The sequence below is a fragment of the Carassius auratus genome, chromosome 26 (assembly GCF_003368295.1).
Source record: "Carassius auratus strain Wakin chromosome 26, ASM336829v1, whole genome shotgun sequence".
NCBI classification, from domain to species: domain Eukaryota; kingdom Metazoa; phylum Chordata; class Actinopteri; order Cypriniformes; family Cyprinidae; genus Carassius; species Carassius auratus.
In genome coordinates this window covers 10,253,019-10,269,476 of record NC_039268.1, presented here as the reverse complement: position 1 = coordinate 10,269,476, position 16,458 = coordinate 10,253,019, and the positions used below count along the sequence as shown (strand labels likewise).

Here is a 16,458-nt window from a genome sequence, read left to right as displayed (position 1 = left end):
ATAATCATTTTCTGTTTTAAATTAATTTTAAACCTTTTAAATCAATTATAAATCATTTTCAACTTTTTTTAAATTCCTTTTTTTATTGTTGTGATTATTTTTTTTATTATTGTTATTGTTTTATTTTATTTTATATAAAGCACTTTGAGTTACCATTATGTATGAAATGTGGTATAGAAATAAACTTGCCTTGCCTTCACTCAGTATCACTCTTTATATATATCATATTTTGAAGATCCAGCCTTTCATAAGAGAACTGCGATTTGGATTTATTCAAAACTAGACAAGGATATTGTGTATTTAAACTCTCACCCTGAACCTTTCACGGTTCGATGCACACTAACAGTGCACTTTTTCACTATGCCACAGCCAAACGTAATATTTAATATTACATCAATACAAACAGTGCTGTATGTCAAGTACAGAACATAAATTATTAAAGAACAGTAGGCTCAGTCTTGCTCTTACTCTCATTGCTTTTGACAGGCAAACTTCAGGTGTAAAAGCTGATATGCTATTCCATACCGCCCATAGCACTTGGTCAGCTCTCAGCAGCCACTGATGCGGGTGTCATGTCTGATACATCACCGGCTTTCCACTAGAGACATAGAAATTGTTACGTGACTGCGGGATGCGGCCAGATTAAATGTGTAACCATGTTTGGGGTCAGCAGGCACTAGACAGATCCCTGCTATTAGACTGGGATGAGGAAGACAGTGCGGCAAAATGAGCTTCATTGTCTCGAGACATGAGAAAATCTGAAAAATGAGAGATGTAGAAAAGTTTCTGTTGCTGGGTTACTCAAATATAATAGCAGTGGAAGAATGGGATGGAAGGTGGAAGAAAGATCTGGAGACTCAGCACTGATTTGGGAACTAATGGAAAAAGTCTTGTCTTTCTAAAACAACCTTTAACATCAGATGCATCTCAAAAGAAGAATCTCTCTCTCTCTCTCTCTATATATCTATCTATCTATCTATCTATCTATCTATCTATCTATCTATCTATATATATATATATATATATATATATATATGTGTGTGTGTGTGTGTGTGTGTGTGTGTGTGTGTGTGTATATATATATATATATATATATATATATATATATATATATATATATATATATATATATATATATATATATATATATATATATATTAGGGGTGTAACGGTTCACAAAATTCACGGTTCGGTTCGATACGATACACTGATGTCACGGTTCGGTTCGGTTCGGTTCGATACGTTTTAGATACAGCAAAATGTAAAAACATCTCAACTTTTCAGAATGCCGCAAGCGCACCGCGGGTCATGTGACAAGAACCAACCAATCAGCTTCATCCTTTCCCGTAACAACGTTGAGAGCTCAGCCAAGATGAAGGAACAGCTGATCATAGTTGTATATGGATTGCAATTTTGAAATAAATTCAGTAGCAGAGCTACTGCAAGCGATTTTTAGAGCTGCAAATCCATTTATCCTTCGCTGAAATTTCCGCGTCTCATGGAGAGAGCACGTCATTGTTGCTTAGCAAAGACAGACGCCTCAGGAGAAAGACGCGCTTAGCGTTTTCCATGCGTTTTTAGGCACGATATGTGAACGGCCCCTAAGGCGCTCGCTCACTCAGCACGCGCTGAAGGCTCGTTGCAAAATGTCTAATGCATTTAACAGACCAGAAATATAAGATCCTAAAATAACGAACAGGTCTGGTGTTTGGGTTGGATTCCCTGTAAGCTATAGTGTCTAAATGCTGCAGGGATAGTTTGCTGCGTGCATGTTTCTCCTTTTTTTCGTCTTTTCCCAGATAGTACTGACGCATATATCCCAGATATTCCCGCTGTTTTTTTTTTTTTTTTTTTTTTGTAATCCCGCTGGTGTACCCTGTCATGTTGCAGATGCGACATACCGTTGTTTTTTTATCCACCACTCTCTTGCCATCACCATTATAGCTTAAAGGGAATCCAAAGTGCACCCAAACACCAGACCTGTTGGTTATTGGAGGATCTTCTCATTTCTAGTCTGTTAAACGCATTGGCTATTTTGCAACGAGCCTTCAGCGCGTACTGAGTGAGCGAGCGCCTGCTGAGTAGCCTAACATAAACATATAAGATGGTGTTTTTTTCTTCTTCGGGAGTGTCAGGGGCGTTGCCTGTTACGTTGTTTGGGTTATTGGGCTACCTTGTTGAACGCATATCATTATATTTCTTTCTCTCTCTTTTTTTTTTTTTTTCAAATATAATTAATTACTCCAACGAACCGTTTGGTATACATAATGCGTACCGCGTACCGAACCGAAAGCGTCGTACCGAACGGTTCAATACGAATACGCGTATCGTTACACCCCTAATATATATATATATATATATATATATATATATCCAGAATGTCGAGGAAAAGTAAATTTCAGTAATTCATCTTAAATTGTGAGACTCATGTATTATATAAATTCAGTGCACACAGACTGCAGTCTTTGGTTCTTTTAATTGTGATGATTTTGGCTTACGTTTAACAAAAACCCACCAATTCACTATCTCAACAAATTAGAATATGATGACAGGCCATTCAGCTAATCAACTCAAAACACCTACAAAGGTTTCCTGAGCTTTCAAAATGGTCTCTGACAATCATTGACACCCTTCACAAGGAGTGTAAGTCACAAAAATAAATGGCCAATAACCTGCCTGTTCACAAAGTGCTGTATCCAAGCATGCTAACAGTAAGTTGAGTGGAACAAAAAAAGTGTTGAAGAAAAAGATGCACAACCAACTGAGAGAACCGCAGGTTTATGAGGATTGTCAAGCAAACTAGATTCAAGAATTTTAGACAACTTCACAAAGAATGCACTGAGGCTGGGGACAAGGCATCAAGAGCCACCACAGATGTGTCAAGGAATTTGGCTACAGTTGTCGTATTCCTCTTGTTAAGCCACTCCTGTACCACAGACAACATCAGAGGCATCTTACCTGGGCTAAGTAGAAAAATAAATGGACTGTTGCCATTGGTCCAAAGTCCTTGTTTCAGATGATAGCAAGTTTTGCTACCATCTGCAGTTTGCAGTGCCACAAACTGATCACCTCCATGCCACGCCGAATTGATGCAGTAATTAAAGCAAGATGAGCCCCTACCAAGTATTGAGTACATGTGCAGTAAAAGAACATACTTTCCAGAAGGCCAACAATTCACTAAATGTTTTTATTAGTTTTATGAAGTATTCTAATTTGTTAAGAGAGTGAATTGGGTTTTTTTTGTTAAATGTAAGCCAAAATCAGCACAATTTATAGTACCAAAGACTTAAACTACTTCAGTCTGTGTGCATTGAATTTAATACGTGAGTTTCACAATTTGAGTTGAATTACTGAAATAAATTAACTTTTCCTTGACATTCTATTTTATTGAGAAGCACCTGTATATAATACAGTAATATGTATTGCCGATAAAGTTTGTACTGATTATTGTATTGACACAATCCCTTTGAAAAGTCTTTTTCAGTCTCAGCCAGAGGCTGGAAACATTTATTTCCTCAGGCTTTCGCTGGAGAGACAAAACTATAAAGTATCTGGTATATGATTATGTTTTTAAAAGTGCTGTTTTGTAACCGATATGAAGAATAGGGAGTAAACAGTGGCAGGGATCTACTCACATTATACTCGCGTGGGCCCTCGGCTGCCATATGAATCCATTTGCTGCCCTGAGGCAACAAGCTTCATCTGTGCCGGGAGTTTGAACGCCTGGAGAAATGAGCGCCCATGGTCTTTGATCTAAGTCTCTCGCGCGTGATTGTATCTTTGCAATTCGAAGCACTTAGGCACGCTCGGTAATTTCCTCTACAGCCACCTCACCACAGTGCATCAGCCCCTGTTGCATTTGCCCTTTTAATCTAAACATCCAATTACAGCTGTGATCAGTAATAATAATATCATAATTTAAAACAAACTAGTTAATAAATGACAGAAGCTCTTCCAATAGAGAGAGCTCTCCAGAAAATGGCAGTGATCCTTGTCATTCTAAAAATGTAATTCTGAACTCATATGAAGTCTGTTCTCAGTAAATCTAAAGTTCAGTGTCTGTATGTATGCCAGAAAAACTGTGATTTACAAGTGTACATCATATACAGTATATATCACTTTTATTTATACGCCACGTTTATTTTCATAGAACTTTATAAAATAGAATATCGCAGCATTAAACAGGAAATTAACATAATCAATGATGCAAAAAAAAAAAACAGTTCAAGTTTAGTACTCATCCAGTAGTGTCAGTGGTGTCAATTCGATATTACTGTGTTGGGTAATACTAAGGTACTTTTAAAAGTAATGCATTACAATATGGCATTACTCCATAAAAATTAACTAATTACATTACTTAGTTACTTATTATGGACAGTAATGTGTTACGTTACCTTTTCTTTTTTTTTTTTTTTTTTTGTATATCTGGGCAGGACTTGCTTGTTTGTTTTAATATATATAAAAAAAGTTATTTTACAAATGAAATGAATACACTTCAGGCTGTAGGAAATGTAAGTTTATGTCTGTACAGCAGAGGGCACGGCTCAAACAAATTGCATGAAGAATATGATGCCGGAGAATAAAGTTCAACACTATTCACCAATGACAAAAATTAAACACAAATGTGTGATTACTGTTTAAAATGGTTTAATTGCATCATCGAAGCCAGTAGCAAAGACATCGGATATTAAAATGTTATTAATACAAGAATTATAATTGTCTTATTTGACATATTTAATTATTGCAGGTTCGTCTAATATTCTGAGTTTGCATTTGACTGTTTTTTCTTCATTTTGAGTACTGTGTTACTTTACTAGTTTATTAAAAAAAATAATAATAATAATTACATAACTGGCATTACTTGTAAATGAGTTACCCGTGACACTGTTACTGACCCCAAATAAACAAACCAAAGGCTATAGTTGCAAGTAGCCCAAACTTAGAAAGTTATTTCAAGAAAGGCTGTTAATTACTACCGAGACATTTCATTGTTCGTGGACAAGACCATATGATTGTATGATTGGTGTAAAGTGAAAAGACTTTGTCTGAAGTGGCTTAACCCAATCTAGTTGAGAAACAGTCATTTGAAATTGTCCGTATAAATGATTGACATTGAAAATGCACGGTGGAAATTACTGTGATCACACTTTTAGAGTTTTCACTCATAGAACATTTGTAGAATATGTTGAAAGTCAGACTATCTACACATTTTTTCTCACTTAATGAACACTCAGAGCAAGGAAAACCTGGTGAGCAGCTTCAGGGAAACATGGAGTGGATCTCATACTGACTGATGAGAAGGGAATACACTATTCCAGACCCATTTTTTTTTTCAGTGTGACATTACATTCACCATATAGCTGTAACCCAAAACAAACAACACAGCTATTATAAACGTATTAAAGCTGGTTAAAGGGTGATAGAGCGAATGCGGCAATCTATTGGTTGTAAGCATTGTAAATTTCATTCAGTGCAGTCCAATGGCAACGAGAGAGAGAGAGAGAGAGAGAGAGAGAGAGAGAGAGACTCAGTCCCTCTCCCTTTAATCTCTTTTTTTTTCCAGTCAGTGCTGCCTCTTTCTATGGAGACAATCAGATTCTCTATACAATTTACTGTTCCTCCGCAGTGATTTCAATGAATTACCTTAATCTATGTGGGTCATTTACATCAGATATGTTGCCGCGTCTCTGCTGAATAGTCTCCGGTGTGCCACCTCTCTTTCGGACGGCAGCATCACGTTGGATTTTAGCAGGGGCAGGACGGAGTTTGTTTTTTTCCCTTGTGTGGCACATACATTTTGACCGTACCTCAGGAAGTCGCGGCGGCAGGACAGAAACCGTACAATGCAGAAACCGCAAAGGTAAGCCACGAGAACAGCCCTGCATGGAAGTGAACGTATCTTTTATTTTGTGCTGATACTGAGTTGAACAGTTTGCCAGACGCCGCGTACACGCTTATTTCCAGCTGGTTCCCAGGATTTTTTCCCCTCTCTCTCTCTTTCTCTCTCCCTCTCTTTCGCGCTCTCTGAAAGCTTCATCCATCCGGACGAACGACGCAACGATTTTGCTTTGCGTGTTTAATTCACACCGACTAGTAGCGCTGATTTGCATTAAAAAAAAAAAAAAAAAAAATACCTCTGACCCTGTTTCAGTAGTTTTTGGCCAACACGATTTGCGTAGACATGTTTTCCTCATCGAAAATTATGCTTAATGAAACACTTGTTCTACTCTCCATCGTTACTGTCAGAATCCACATTAAAGATGAAGTGCAAATACAGTGCATGAAAGAGTCTTTCATATGAGTCATTGTAAATGTACGCACTTGATGATGAGGAAATTGTTTTTTAGCAGGGGGCTCATGGCAGAAGTGTTTCGGTATATCACTACGTGAACCTGTGGCTAACCAAACATCTGAACAACAAGATACTGTGTTGATTGATGCATGATTGTTTTCCTCAATGTACATTTATAGCGGTTCAAATTCACATGCGTGCTAACCATTTACCCGGCTTAAGTAGCCTATGTGGTGGCGATAAATCTTTCCAAATGTCGTTTCTCGAGAGCCATAATGTTGGGCCAGGGGGTTGAAAGAAATATGCGAGGTTATTATTTAAAACGTATTTTGTTTGAGTTTAAATACAATAACAGTCAGTGATTGGACACTGAAAAGGTACGCTGAGATTGAAGAAGCTATATGGGATGTTGTGTTAACTTTCGCCTGGCTTTGCTATGCTTACAGACGAACCAGATTCTCCTCAAAAGATGCGGTGAGTCCAGACTTTCATCACAGGGACCACTGTTTCAAGCCAAGCTGCCCCGCTTATACAGCGGTGAACCACAAGGTGGTACTGTGGATATCTCCTGCATACGTGCGTGTTTTGGGGATGGAGTAGGCTAGCCTAGGGAGGAGGGGAAACTGGGCCGCCTCTCGAACATTCGCACTGACATTAGGCTAGTATCGGTTTAGGTTCACAACTGATGTACATTAAAAACGTGCCAACAAGTTCAGTCTCTCTGTAATGTAAAACTCAAAAGACAGTAATCAGCTGCGGTTTAAAAGTAGTAACTAAATTAGAAAAACTGACTGATAAAGGATTTTTTTTTTTTTTTTTTTTTTTTTTTTTTAGGTAGGCTAAGTGTGTAATAAGGCCTAGGCTTCATACATACATACTTCATCCACAATGTTGAAATTGTTCTTTGACAAATAGCCTATATTCTTTGACATATAACTTTCCAACAATAAAATGAAAGTAATTTAACTGGGTGCTGTAACTTAAGTTGGCCTAGGGCTTCTGGGGCAACTTTCTTGGTATCTTTAGGAGGACACATTTTAAAAATTCTTTCTGGCTTTTTATTTTATTTTATTTGTATTTATTTTTTAACCTCTTGTGGTACTTTTGGATATTAGACATAATCTTGTACATCATTTTGGTATTGTTCACCTACTGTTTCATGAATATTTATAGTATCTAAATAATTTGATGTACTGCTTGTTGCACATTATACAATACAAAACATGCATATTCTGAGATGTGTTAAAACTTGGAAATTTGTCAGTTTTGAAAAACTTTCATACAGGTGGCATAATAAGGGTGTAGAAAGGGCTAAACCTATTCTGATTATGTGACTGAAAATATTTTGTTGGATAGACAATAGGAAATACCTTGGAATAGGAATCGCCTACCTGGAAATGCAAACATACTTGTAATCATCACAGTTGTTTTGAAGTTGTAGTTAACAATAGGCAGGGTGCTTTCACAAATTCTGGTCTTGATCGCTGCTGAGGTTTAGAGGTTCAGTTCACTATTAATTTCTCATCCATTCTCTCTTGGTTGGCTGTTAGTATCACTCTTTCTCTTTGCTTTCTGGGGTTCCTTTCCACACTCAGTCAGCTGACAGAAAGATAGAAGGAGAGAATACAGCTTGAGGAAACTAATTCCAGCTGACTTGCCAGCCCAGACGCCATGTTGAATAAGTCATAGCAGGTGCATTTGCGGCGGAATCGCACCGCGTTCATCCGAAGTTCACCCAAAGGTCACAGCGGTTTCTGTGTTTTATTCCATGGTCTTTTGTCGTTTGCTTGGACCGAATCAATACTGTCTCCTTTGCATCACGAGTCACTCTTTGAACAGTGCAATTGTTAGAGCCTCCTTCAAGCAGATCATTTATTATAATTAAAATTCAGAGAGAGACCCGGCACCTTCATTGAGATTCGCGTGAGTTATCTTCAGTGATCACACAGGCAGTGAATGCTATTTTCTCTCCTTTTATTCTCTTTGGTCTCATTTCTCTCCTTTTTATTTGTCATACTCACTCATGTATCAAGTGTGCATTTAAGTGAAGTGTGCAGAACATTTAGAAATTCCACCCAATCACCTTTATCTAAATATAACTGACAAAAACACATTCTCTCTTCCTAAAAGATTTGACACATTTAATACTAGAAAACAGCATGTTTTATCTATCTATCATTCTGTCTGTCCATCCATCCATCCATCCATCTATATATTTATTAATTTGTTTAATAAGAAGTAATTATTTACTTACTTTCCCCAGACAATCAATGGATGGGAAAGTGATTGGGATCCAATGTTGTTTTGTCAAGAAAAATGAAAAAAATTGACAATGATTTTGAACAATGAGGGTGAATGAATTATATATATATATATATTATATTTATATTATATATATTTATTTATTTATTTATTTATTTATTTTTTGTTTATTTATTTTTTTTTTTTTAGGTGAAGTATCTCTTTGGGCTGGTAGCCAGTATGGACAACTTTGTTCTTTGTTCTTCTCTGTTGTAATATGGCATTTTGGCAGAAGGTGTGTCCATTTACTGAGCCTCTTAAATGTAAGCATTTCTTGAGGATGTAGCTATATTGGCGTACGGTTATTGAATAAATCCCCCCTGTCTGGTCTAGCTGGACATCAGATGAGAGTGCATGCAAACTGGTGGATGCTACATAGCTTTTTGTCTGTGTTGGAAATTAAATTGCCGGCCAGACATGCAGGCCCATTTGCTTCAGAGGACAAAATATGTATGTGAAAGATTTTCTGAAATGCCGATCTCAATGTCGTGATGTACAATTATGATCAACAAAGAGAGAACTAAAGAAAGCTTAGGACTTAAAAATCAGTAGGCCTTCCCTCTTAGATCAACAAAGGCCTGTTGATGGATAATGCTGTTCTTACGTCTTATTTCTTTACTGAGTCTATTAAAATGCTTTATTTAAAGAGAACGAGTTTTCTCACTTTTTTGTATCCCTTTATAATGAAGCCATTGCTGTGTGCACAGAGCACATGTCTTGATATCTGGGCTAAATGATGGCTTTAATTTGAAAAAAGTGTGGACTGAAAACCCCAGGGTGTTACAGGATGGGTCTGTCTGAGACCACCAATAAAGATCTTTTAAAGCATGTCATGTGCACTGGGACTCGAGCCTTATTAAAGTCCTACTCCTTCATTAGATGCTGCCTTATAGGAATATCCCCTTTCAAATGCTCTAAACTGCCACTAAATATTTATCAGAATTATATTTTACAGGCATGTGCTGTATCTGGGGATGTTCTATGCACTGTATAAAGGAGATAATGCTTCTGTTTTGTTTGTTTTCTTGTGCTTCTTAGTTTTCTCTTGTGACTGGCAGTGCTTAAAACATCCTGCCGTTGTACTGTTGTGAAGTGGGGAAGTAAAGATAACCCTAATCCTTTTGTAATTTAGCATTGTTCAACACCAATTTCAGTTAATGTGACTGTCTCAATGAGTCCATTAAAGCATCACTGCTTTGTTAGAACAATTAACTTTCCTTGGGTTATACTATCTTCCATGTGATCTCTGCTGAAATTGCTTTGTGAAATTAAAAAAGTTATCAGTTATCAATCTTAGATTTCTTGAAGAATTATTTAGACAGGCTTTGAAAATGACAGCACTGATAACGCCGGGTGTGACATCTGTTAAACACACCATATTTTGAAGATGTTGGCGGGATGATGGCCTTTTATTACTGTTTAAATAAGAGGTACTGATTCAAGAACAGTCTCATAGGAAACTTCACTTAGTTTTCACTGACAGAGCTATTAATGGGGGATCAGAGCGAACCAAACAGTTCATCGCTTGCAGATTTACTCAAGGACTCAAGTCATTAAAGTTTCCCTCCAGAGGCTCCAGCGAGCCTAGTTCAGTAATTTGAGGTAAATGTGCACGAGCAGTCCGTGTGATGATCTTGAACTGTATATGAAGTTAAACAAGTCAGAGCTATGGTTTGTGTTGTATGATGGTGGTGAAGTTCAAGAGTATCAAAAACACCAGCTGATGAGGATCTTCTCGATTCTTGTTTCACACCCACTCTCTTCCTCCTCTTACTTGTATGTGGATGAAGTGCATGGAGCATTCATTATTCAAATTCACACGCCGGGTAGCATTTCTGGTGCATAATCTGCTCTCAGCTTTGTGCGCTTCTTTTGTTTGCTCATTCAGGTGGAAAGATTATCATTTGTTCAGACAGTAAATGTGATGCAGACATACCATTTTACAATTCACATATATTTAAATCAGAGGCAAATTTGTATTCCTGTCTACTCCGATATATGTCTCTAAGGAAGTTTCTGTTGAATGCATTTGATTTGTTCCAGAGGATCGTCCTGGAAAGATTCCTGGAAACACCGTAAACTTTAGCATTTCCAAATCTAGAGGAGTCTCAAACCAAAGTCTTTCTTGACTTTCATTCTTTCATAATTACACAAAACTTTTCCTATTGCCAAATTCCCAAATTTGTACTTGAACAACAGGCCAGAGTCAAAGGATAATGGATAAATGTTTGGATTTGTGTAGATGACAGACCATGATTAATTTCACGCTCTTATCATGCTCACTGACTTCACATCTCATGCTTTTACTGATGATGACTATGAAGAGTAGTAGCTCATGTAGCTCAAACTGTTAGCAATGCTAAACTCATGGAAGGTCATGGGCTTGAATCCCAGGGAATGCATGAACTGAATAAATGTATACCTTGAATGCAATGCAAGTTAAAAATGTCTGCCAAATAAATGAATATTGGAACTTCTTTTTTAGGACCAAGGCATATCTACACTAAGTGATTAGAAAGAGAAGAGAGAATGTATATATATATATATATATATATATATATATATATATATATATATATATATATATATATATATATATATATATATATATATATATATATATATATATATATATATATATATATATATATATATATATATATATATATATATATATCGAACTCACTTGTTGTTCTAAAACACAACTGCTTCAATCAAAGTGCTTGCTTCGGTCATAGATAGTTTCCAAGCAAGTAGATCGATATGTTCTAAACAGCCTTATTTAGTGCAAATAACCTCATAAATGGATATATTATACACTATTTTGTGTATACGCTACAGTGCTCCACATGCTGTTATTTGAGCCTATCAATTTACCAGACCACTTACTGTATAAATTGTGACCCAGTCAATACAAACATAGAGTCATATTTCAAAATAGCTATTGTTTGAATCTAGAGTATAATGATGTCTAAGTGTTAGCATTTGTTTGCTATTTACGCAGTGCAAGGTTACCTTGGTGCCTCTAACTCTTAACACAAAGCATGCGATAGAATGAAGGAAATGGAATTCCTCTGTTTTTGTTTATGACAATGAATGAAAATTTATGGGCTGTTCTTTCTTTCCCACAGGCAAACCAATAAAGGAGGCATTGAAAGGAGGGACTAGTTAAACCAGAGGACAGCTCAGGGGCAAGGAACTGCATTCTCTTTCTCATCAAAAGGATAGCAGTTAAAGAACAACAAAAAAAATACAACTGAGATCCAGAATCCCCCTCATGGCATGGGGGAATGACATGATTGCTGATCTGATTGGTGTACGCGCTGTCAATCATCTGTCCTTTGCAGCCTGAGGGTGGGATTTGACCTTGGCTGTGGAAGGAGTGGAGGACTGTGAATTCAACCAACTCTGCTAACCACAGCTGGACCATGTCACGGCTCAGAGGAACCCCATGGATACCACTCACCATGGTTCATCCGCTGGCTACTCCACGCCTTTTTACCTGGATTGTGCTCGCAGCTGCTTGGCTAGCCATTACACAGGCCCAGCATCACCCTATTGTCACAACAAACTACGGCAAGCTAAGAGGCTTGAAAACGGCTCTGCCCAATGAGATTCTAGGGCCGGTGGAACAGTATCTTGGGATTCCCTATGCCCTCCCACCCACGGGGGAGAGAAGGTTTCAGCCCCCCGAGCCCCCCATGTCGTGGCCAGGGATTCGAAATGCCACACAGTTTGCTCCCGTTTGTCCTCAGTTTCTGGAAGATCGGTTTTTACTCAATGATATGTTACCTGTATGGTTCACCGCCAACTTGGATACCGTTGTAACCTACGTACAAGATCAAAGCGAAGACTGCCTGTACTTAAACATTTATGTTCCCACGGAGGATGGTATGTCATTTTCTTTCTAATTATAATTTGATGTATATCGTTTTCTTGAAATGTTTCATTGTTAGTTTGCCGATTTGGTTCATCTCAGATGTTTTTAGCAGCTTTTTTTTTTTTTTTTTTTTTTTGCTTAGTTGGCATCATCACAACTTAATCTGTGAAGATTTCCCAAATTCAGCGAATTGTTGCAGACATTCCAAAATTAGATTTTTATGTATTTATTTTTGTCACACTTTATTTTAAGGTCAAGTTCTCACTATTAACTAACAGCTTTTGCCTTAATAAACTTCTGATTTGCTGGTAAAGCTCATGACTATCAACCCAAAGTAAACTAGTCATTTTGTTATGATTATTATCATCACAGAAAAATCCAAAAGCTTAGCTGGGTAGTCGACTTCTTTATATAGTTTTGACCCTGTATGTCCTGGCTACTGTAAATCTTACAATATAAATCTCTTTTTTTTTATTTGAAAGTTGCTGTTATGTAATTGTAAACACTATTTTAAGGTGTCCTTATCACAGTATAATTATACATTTAAGTACTAAGTAATATAAATTAACTACATGTACTTACTAAATGGATAAGGGTTAATATTAGGGTTTGGCTTAGGGTTACTTATATGTAATGATGCATAATTAATTGTTATTATAATAAGTACATGTAACCTGTTTAACAAAGACACCTTAAAATTAAATGTTACCGTAAATAATAACAATTCACAGATAGTACTCAGCTCTTGCAGATTGTGTGTCCTCTAGTCTTGAATTGAATAATAGTGTTTATTTTTTTATTTAAACAAAGTTAATTTAAAATTAATTTAAAATGGACACTGGACTGAAAGATTAAGGAAAAGTGACTAACTTACAAATTAAAATCTCTCAAAGAGTGGAGCAGCCATGTCTGCATCTTCAAATTATTCTTGTCTTATTATTGTGACATCATCTTAATGAAACATTTTGCCAATGATTCAATTATTCAGCCATATGGGGAGAATCTGTATCTTGAAGATATGAATCTTCCTGCTCAGCACATAGTGGTTCGTTATAATAGTATTTTATTTTTTTTTTTTTTGATATGTAATATTAAATAATTTGGATTATTTTCTTTTTATTTTCTTTTTCGGAGTAACTCCATGTTGCTGAGTTTAAATCAACATTACTGTATTCTTCTGATTCCATGACTGTTGCTGCACCAGTGTGCAGTAAATTTCTAACAGAATGTGTCAGCATATTGTGACAGCCCGCACTTTTGCTTAAAAAAGTCCCTTCTGTGATGCTGGAACTCAATCCTTTTTTTGTGCCGTACTGAAGTCATCCCCTGTTAGCTTTCATGCACTAACCGCCCATCATGCTTCAGCTCTCCAAATTGCCCTTTTCAAAATCCTGTGTACTATGGGACCATCCTGGCATTTTTGACTCAAAGAGGGACTTTCTCTACAGTTGTGGCAGTGTTGAAGCAGGATGATAGATATAAAAAAGCCCTTTAGTGCAAAGACCATATCAAAAGAAAAAAGCATGGCGTTCAAGGCTAGAATGGATCCCCTCTTCCTGATCTGTAGAAAACAGGTTAGAGACACATAAATTCTCTTTGTGTTTTACTTGCCCGCTTCCTTTGTTAGCTAGACGCACAAAAGAGACTGCAGTCTGTTAGTGACGTTAGTGAGTCAGCTTTATCTTTCAGTGCAGTTACGAGTGAAGGCTGTGGAGGTGGCATCCTGTTTTGTTGTGAATTAATCACAATGAGTGCTTCAGCCTGAAGGAAAAGTCTGGGTGAGGAGACAATGCAGGCTCCCTTCCACTCTTTAATTGGGAATGCTAAGCAATTTAATTTCAGTTGGACTATTAAAAAAAAAAAAAAAAAAAAAACATTCAGAGAAACAGAAAGGTGTTGAAATGAATCAGTGCTTGTTACCCTCATTGTCTATCTCAATGGGTGTACTTCTTTAACATCTGAAATCCAATCTTGTTTTAAAGATAATTGAGATCTACTCGTAGAGTGTAAATGGGGAACTGACACCTATGATCATGTAGTGTAATTAATACAGCTCATTGTTCTTCCACAGCCTGCAGGCCTATGTTTTCATGTTAGTTGTCACACTTTTCTTTTTAGTGAATACTTTAGTATTTTATTTAATTTTATTGTATAAATGCACAAACCCTTTTGTGACAAAATTCCTTTCTTAGGAGAGGATTAAACTGATTATTTCAAGATTTTTAGCGATGTCTGTCCGTCTGTCTGACTGTCTATCTATCTACCATATTTTCCGGACTATAAGTCACCCTTTTTTTCATAGTTTGGCTGGTCTTGCGACTTACAATCAGGTGCGACTTATTTATAAAAATGTATTTGACATGAATCAAGAGAACTGGACTATAAGTCGCATTTATTTAAAACCAAGCACCAAGAGAAAACATTACTGTCTACAGCAGCAAGAGGGCGGTCTATGCTGCTCAGTGCTCCTGTAGTCTATAATGAAGACATAGAGCGCCCTCTCGCGGCTGGAGACGGTAATGTTTTCTCTTGGTTCTTAATAAATGTGACTTATAGACCAGTGCGACTTATATATGCTTTTTTCCTCATCATGACGTATTTTTGGACTGATGCGACTTATACTCAGGTGCGACTTATAGTCCGAAAAACACTATCTATCTATCTATCTATCTATCTATCTATCTATCTATCTATCTATCTATCTATCTATCTATCTATCTATCTGTCTGTCTGTCTGTCTGTCTGTCTATCTATCTATCTATCTATCTATCTATCTATCTATCTATCTATCTATCTATCTATCTATCTATCTATCTATCTATCTATCTATCTATCTATCTATCTATCTATCTATTGTTTGGTTGCATAGCAAACTGAGAGAGTTAAATCTAAAATGAATTTGAGGATTTTCATATAATAGACTTTTCAAGACTTTTGTATGTTCTTCTTTGATGACAGCCCTCTCCAGCTGATATGGATTTTATAAGTATATGCAATACCCACAATAATTCATTGTCTGGCATCATTTAGAAGTTTCCAAATAACTTTAATGGAAGCAATAATAATAATAATAATAATAATAATAATAATAATAATAATAATAATAATAATAATAATAATAATAATAATAATAATAATAATAATAATCTGACCAAACAGTTCATATATTGTCAAATGTAATGATTTGATAAGTGACCTAGAAAAGGTAACAGTCATATAAATGTTTCCTATTTAAAGTCATAACATTTATTTCTTTTTGGGAATCATAAAACTTTTTTCACCTTGAAGTTGTATTTTGAATCCCAGACTCTCAATGTCATCTCAAACTTCTTCACGCCACTAAATATATCTCAGAATGCATCTCAGAAGCTGCCGATCTCCTGGGATTGTCAGACACAACAGTCTCTGGAGTTTGGAGGGGGGGAAAAATCAGATGAGCAGCAGTTGCTGGTGAAACTGCTTTGTTAATGAGAGGGTTTGACAGAGAGTGGCTAGAATGGTCCAAGCTTTCAGGAAGGTGGCTAACTAAAATAGCAATGTATGACAACGGTGCTATCCACCTTGAACCTTTAAGTGGTTGGCCGGAGCAGCAGGCGAACAGCAGATTCCTCTGTCAGCTAAGAACAGCTACAGTGAGCATATGCTCGCCAAACTGGACATTAGACAGTTGGAAAACATTGATTTTCTGATGAATCAAGATTTCAGATGTGATACAGATGGTAGGGTCAAAATTTGGTGTTATCAACATTAATTCATGGATCCATCCTGCATTTTTAATTTTTAGTACTTAATATTTTTTTGGTTCAGGCTGCTCCTGCTGGTGAAATGTTGTGAATATTTCCTTGGCACACCTCCTTTCCAGGCTTTTTGAGCATCATTTAAATTCCACATCCAACCTCACATCCAACCTGCTGTGATCCTGCATCCTTGCTGACTACATGCATCTCTTTATGGACACACACAGTCTACCCATTGTCTAATAGCT

General features: G+C 36.7%; 1 protein-coding gene across 1 annotated transcript in view; it reads left to right on the top strand.

The window, feature by feature from the left end:
- Positions 1-5,543: 5,543 nt before the first annotated feature.
- The window catches only part of LOC113044293 (neuroligin-4, X-linked-like), a 101,256-nt gene continuing 90,341 nt past the window's right edge, over positions 5,544-16,458 (top strand). Inside the window, exons 1-2 of the mRNA XM_026204130.1 lie at positions 5,544-5,860; positions 11,725-12,484. Coding sequence (XP_026059915.1) covers positions 12,022-12,484 — 463 coding nt within the window. The 5' untranslated portion in view covers positions 5,544-5,860; positions 11,725-12,021. The remainder of the gene's footprint in view (positions 5,861-11,724; positions 12,485-16,458) is intronic.